This window comes from Siphateles boraxobius, unplaced genomic scaffold (genome assembly GCF_051911475.1).
Source record: "Siphateles boraxobius isolate OS27281-9 unplaced genomic scaffold, OSU_SipBor_1 66, whole genome shotgun sequence".
NCBI classification, from domain to species: domain Eukaryota; kingdom Metazoa; phylum Chordata; class Actinopteri; order Cypriniformes; family Leuciscidae; genus Siphateles; species Siphateles boraxobius.
In genome coordinates this window covers 23,437,581-23,444,279 of record NW_027509193.1, presented here as the reverse complement: position 1 = coordinate 23,444,279, position 6,699 = coordinate 23,437,581, and the positions used below count along the sequence as shown (strand labels likewise).

General features: G+C 35.6%; 1 protein-coding gene across 1 annotated transcript; it reads left to right on the top strand.

Annotated features, from left to right (window-relative positions):
• Positions 1–5,266: 5,266 nt before the first annotated feature.
• On the top strand, positions 5,267–6,699 carry LOC143722466 (transmembrane protein 238). Its single transcript, XM_077213859.1, has 2 exons — positions 5,267–5,888; positions 6,568–6,699. The coding sequence occupies exon 1, from the start codon at positions 5,401–5,403 to the stop codon at positions 5,866–5,868; it is 468 nt and encodes a 155-aa protein (XP_077069974.1). The 5' UTR covers positions 5,267–5,400; the 3' UTR covers positions 5,869–5,888; positions 6,568–6,699.

Sequence of the window (6,699 nt, the reverse complement as noted above, 5' to 3'; positions counted from 1 at the left end):
TGCTAAACCATGCTAGAAATTTGGAAAATCATGCTAGAACATGGTAAATCATGCTAGCAATGTTGTAAACCATTGTCATACTAGAACATAGTAAATAATTATAAATCATCCTAGAAGATGGTAAATCATGGTTGGACGGACTTTTGACTTAAGCTCGGCGTCTTCTAAGGGCCCCCCCCCTGCCTCGGGCCCTGGGTACTCGGTACCCTTTTTCCCCCCGCTACCACGCCCCTGCTAGTAGAACATGGTAAATCATGGTATATCGTACCATTGTAAATCATGGTTGTTATTTTTTTTTCCATCTATTATGTCAGTGGTTACATGATTGCTAAATAAAACTTATAATAAAATAACTTTTTATGAATATGTGCTTAAAGGTCTTAAATGCTTGAACCCCGCTCAAATGCTGCTAGCAGCTTTAATAATTACTATTATTATTAAAAGAGTGCATGTGTTTTTTAAGATTTTGTTTATAATATCCGAGACGAAAGTCTCTCTAGCTTTGCCTAACATGGATGCTGTCTTTGTAGATGTTATAATGGCTTTTCTGCATTTTCTTTTAATATTTTGCACTGCTGTTTTTAGTAATTCTAGTAATTTCTTACATGCAATTTGCATGAAATGCACCATTTGGTTGCATCATGCATAGTATATGATTTTTTGCATAGGACCAGTGTTGGGGGTAACACATTAGTAAGTATCGTGAGTTATGTAATCAGATTACTTTTTCAAGTAACTAGTAAAGTAACTTTCAAATTTAAAAGAAAATATCTTTTCAAATAAGTTACTTTTTCAAATAAGTAACGCAAGTTACTTTGTTTTTCCATTTATTGACTGACACCTGTACAGAAATTGGGAGTAAAGGTACAGAGGTGTTTTGTGAACATGATGGTAATTGTAGATCTAGACTAAATGTGAGCATGCATTGACTCATCTCACTTGCACAAAAACAGATTCCGTATACCTCAAAATGAATAAAAACGGTGTAAAGCAAACTTTCAATAATTAATTAAATGTGAAATTACACAAATATACTTATGTATTTAATCTCACTTTATTAGCCAATGTCTTTGTTGCTGACCTTTGAAAAATCGGTTATTTTTTACCGAACAGTTGGGTTACACATATTGGGTCACTAGGTAAGTTGTATGTAACAGTATATCCCCTATTTAATCCAGTCATGAAGCAGCTCTTTTGTGTACACTTGTCTTTCAAAGATGATCATGAAGAAATTGCCTTTAAAAAACATTTCTGACCTCCTTCCATCATCGCCATACCTCACAAATGGAAAAATGATGTGTCCAACATATGCTGAAATGAAGCAAAGCTTAAAAGACATTCAGCCTGTAAGTAAAAGCAACACTGCTCTGCGGCTCATATGCATCAATTTCTTATTTTCTTCAGTGATTCTGCTTGTTATTGGGATAGTTTGCCACATAAAAATTTTATTCTGTCATTAATTACTAACTCTCATGTCGTTCCAAACCTGTAAGACATTCGTTCATCTTCAGAACACAAAGGAAGACCTTTTAAATTAAATCTGAGAGCTTTCTGTCCCTCCATTGACAGTCTACGCAACTTGTGCAAAAAAACATAATTGTTACGTTCACAAAACAAATGTCTGCTCTCGCATCAACACAACACGCATGCATCGAGGGGCTCTTTTGTGAACATCCGTTGGAGATTAATATTTTGTAAATAAGGTGGTAAATTATGGTTAAGGGATAGAATATACTCATGTTGCTTCATACAGCGCTTCAATTGAGGTTGAACCAGTAACATGTTGTAACAAACTGCTCCGAGACAAGAAGGTTGAGGATCCAAATGCAGTTTATTTGAAAGGGTAAAATCGTAGTCGAAAACAGGCAAAGGTCATAAACACCAGGGGCCTATACCATGAAGCCAGTTTAGGTGGCTAGCCAGCTATGTTTCAGTTTAGTTTGCGACAACCCTGGGTTTTAGGGACCATGAAAGTGGTTTCGCTTTAAGCAGTGTTCATCGCCATAGTAACTTACGCTCCACAGCTAACCTGGTCCTGGGCAGGTTATGTTCCAGGTAAGAGGTTACAAACCGAACTTGGACCAATCAGCTGTGAGCAAAGTGACACATGCCTGATGCCATAAAGTCAATCCACCTGTTTCTACTCCAAATTAAAGGTCACTACATAGCAAATGATTTTTAAAGACAAAATCGTCTGGTTTTTAGTGATGCTTATTTAGAATAATAAATTTGTATGATTTAGATATTATTTATGTGATTATTAATCGATCACACGTACAATTTTAGTTTATCAATATTATATTTATGCACAGTTTAAATTAATATAAATGTATTAAGGTAATATAAATATGCTTTAGAATCAACAGATTAAGCTATAAAAATGTGAGCTTAAATGTTCAATTCTCTCTATACCTTTATCAACTGTATAAACTAACTTCACAACTTTTACTTGCACTGATATAGCAAGACTTTTTCTTTTAGTAGTCCTCTTTCATAGACAGCTATTTTCTTCTTGCTGTGTAAATTTGTATAAATTCTTAATATTTTTCAATCTCGTAATATCCTGCAGAAGAGAGAAGTGAATGGTGCTGCTATTCTTGCGAGAAATTAATCTCAGTTTCACTCTTTCTCAGCGTGTGATTGGCTGTTCGCTACTGATGTCACACCTAAATTCCTAAAATCAAGATCAAAGCCTGAGTTGACAGAGAAAGTTGATGATCAGCATCATGGTACCAACAAAGCCTGGTTGGATTAGTTTGGTTTTGTCAACTCAAAACTAATACTGTAACCCTGAGTTTGTTCAACTAACATCATGGTACAGGCCCCAGGTAATCAGTCCAAACAATAACAAACACAACAAGGCAGGGAACGCGGGCAAAAGAGTAATCCACAGAACAGGCAAGAAATCCAAAATCCAAGAGACATGAAACCAGGGAGAATGCTCGGAATTGCAGTGTAACACCAAACAAGACTTTGCAGGGAATGACAGAAAGAACCAAGCTGAGTAAACAAGAAGATGAGACACAGGTGAAAACAATGAGTGATGATGAGTCCGGGCAGTGAGTTGTGGGAAATGTAGTTTGTGAGGGAATGACAATAGTCTGTTGTGGAGTGCCCTCTGGTGGCTTTGAAAGGCACTCCAGCTGGTGACCGTTACACATGTATTACCTTAATTATGTCTACCTTTTTGGGGCTTAAAAGTGGTAGTTGCGTAGATTGTCAATGGAGGGACAGAAAGCTCTCAGATTTCATTTAAAAGATCTTCATTGTGTTCCGAAGATGAAGTCTTACGGGTTTGGAACAACATGAAGGTAATTAAGGACAGAATTTTCATTTTGGGGTAAACTAAACCTTTAACAGCAGGTGTAATGATTAATTAGAGTGACCATAATTTAATTCAATGAAGCACTGCTTTGGTGTAACTTTTTACGTAATTTAACACTGTTGATGTTGTCACAGTGCATGCCAATTGAACTTTTATTATTTTAAGGTTGGAACATGGTGCATTACCTGAACAGTGAGACATAAGCCAGGATCCACATGACTTGATGCATAGAGACAAAGATAACTCACAAGTTTTTATCATATTCAGTGAAAGCAGTTGAAGCGCAGTGGATAAGACACATGTCTTTGGTGTGAGAGACCCGGGTTCGAATCCACTGTGAGACACCAATGTGTCTCTGAGCAAGACACTTAACCCCTAGTTGCTCGAGAGGCGTGCGACCTCTGACATAAATAGCAATAGTAAGTCGCTTTGGATAAAAGTGTCAGCTAAATGAATAAATGTAAATGTATTTAAAGACCTCTGGACCCATTTGGGAGTTTTTGTAGCATGCAAACTTTAATATATCCAGAGGAGTTCCTTCAACACATTGCTGCCTCATTAAGAACTTTTATAATCATCATTAGGTCCAGTAGTCAACATATGTGTTTGTAGTTTTATTAAGGTATGTTTAAAACAACACATCAGTGCATACAGTGTACAGTGAAGACTTTTTAATAAAGTTGTGTTTATTTCTTAAAGGATTTAATCAATGTTATGAATTTGTGTATTCTGTCCATATTTGTGCAGGTTTTGAATTTAATATGATAAATTTAGTGTTGTTTTTGAATTTGTGTGTGCTGTATATACATTTTATGTATTTGTACTCATTTTTGCGCAGGTTTTAAATATAGGTTTTGAATATAGGTTTTGAATGTGGACTGTTTCTACACATTTGCATAGGTTTTGAACTTATGTACACAATTATGTATATTTACAATAAATGCTAGACTCCGCTGCACATTCAGCCTGAGGCTTATTCATTTCACTTTTGGTGTGAAAGGGTCTTTTTGCCTAAATGTTTTACTTTTTTTGTTATTAAAAAGACAATCAAGCAAGCCCAGCCCAGATGAGAAAAAGTAACGCAAAAGTAATAAAAGCGCATTACTGCGCAACATTTGCTTATAAATAGGCTAACTAAATAACCCAGTTAGTTTCTTTTTTAGGGAACGCAATATTGTAATGCATCACTTAAAAAGTAACTTTCTCCAAAACTGCTCCGGACTTTGACGGGATATTTTATTTAAAAATAAGGATTACAGAATTTTTTTTCCTATTTCTAAAAGTGTTAAATCTGTTTATGTTTCTAAACATTTAAATGTATATGTTTTAATGCATTTTTTAAGCATTTATTATAGCTGTCTGGGCACAGCAAGACAGTCCTGGGCTGCATTTCCCAAGAGCATTGGGAGCCTAAGTTGATCATGTTGCCACCAGGCTCATGAAGCATGATGCTTTTTGAAAAGCAATTGGTATAGCCTCAACTATAAAAAATAAATAAATGAATAAACACACAAATATTAAACAAATTAAAGAGACCAAACTAAATGGCAGAAAGATTCAGAAACTTTTCACATTGTTTTATTACTTTAGAATTATTTATAATAATAACAACATATTTTTAAATTATTTTATTAGTATATCAAATATAATCATATAATAAATGGTTAATATATAATAACATTTTGACTGAAAATCTGGTATCTTAAAAAAAAAAAACACCACTAGCATCCAAAATAGATCAGAGAAGGATTCAGATACCTTACTATAGTAAACTTGAAATTGTTTTCAAGTAGCAAGCCTGAAGACAGTCGTCTATGTAGGAGTGTTGTGTCGTACACTCGGGGCAGCATCGGGCTCGTGTCTAGGTGAGTATGTGTCTGTGTAGTTAAGACGCACCCACCGCTCTATGCCACTCCCTATCCAGGTGAAGTGGTAACAGAGAGCTCCTTCTTTCGCGCTGCTTACCTATGAAACAAACGATTACACTTTAAAACCCTTCCAAACGCTTCATTTGACGGCTGTTCGGCTATTCAACAGTCCCAAACTACCGAAATAACTATAAAAACAGCTTGGAGATGGAGGCAGCGCCGGGCGGTCTCGGGCGCTGCTCTTGCGCGTTCTGGCTCGCGGTGGCTTTCGACGTATTTGGACTCATCATTTTATTGCTTGGCGTGTTTGGAGATTTGTTTTACTATGACTTTTTGATATATGCAGGCGCCATCATCATTTTCCTGAGTCTCATCTGGTGGGTTTTCTGGTACACTGGTAATATTGAGGTGCCCCCCGAGGAGCTTGAGGATGATGTGGGTTTGCTGAAGAAAGGCAAAGGTTTGTCAGGGGTTGTCAGGAGGTTCTCCAGTCGCCTTTCCAGCGGAATTAGAAACTCTTTCAGGAGAAATGAGGGAACCCGAGGTCAAGGGTCAGCTCCCCGTCAAGCAAAGCACAGAAGCGAAGGCGGTCAAGTACCGGTGGCTTTTGCAATGACCTCTCAGGATAATGTGAGCACTGTGTCTGCGGCAGTGACAGAAACACAGGTCATATGAACCATCATGAATAGATACAGGTTAATACACTTTAATTACGTTTGGTTGTCTGCATTCTATCAATAATAGACCAACTTATCAATTCTTGGTTGAAATTAATTGTTTTAAGCTACTCACAGTGTTTGTAAATGTTTTATGAATGTGTCATCATTTATTCTTGATTTAATAATTGGCATGGTATGAAAATTGGACATGGCATAGAAAACATGTTAAAGACATGACTTTGAGGAAGTATTTGCATCATAAGTAAGGGCAGATCACTGTTAAACATTAACCATGAAACCAACAATAGCTCAGTTCAACAGTGGAGACCTGCAATAAAACATATGACAGATTTATCTTCATATTTAAGACTATATTCATATTCATTCTGCACGATATGAAGACTTATTTATTTGAGTTGTTTATTGATTTATTTATCGATTTATTTACAATGTTGTTAAGAATGTATTCACAGTATGAAGGACAATAAAATAAAATACAAATGAATAAAGTAGCAAAACAAAGTATTTAAAAACTGTGTATGCAAAATGTATAAAAGCACAAAAAAGTATTATGTTTTTACGGTTCAATGAGGATAAATATATTGGTAGACTGTAAGTTAAAATAATATAGAATAAAGAAGGCACTTTTAAAGCGAGAGAGACTTTTTAAATAAAAATGAAAATGCTTGAACTTTTTCTTTTTTTATGTTGACAGGTTACAGAAGAGGATATTCCAACATATGGCATTGAAGCAGAGTTGGTTTTTTCTCTCCTGTTGAAACGTTCATTTTTTTTTTTACTTTGATGTTTTTATTGAAAATGTTTACAATTGAATGGTATTTTGTAT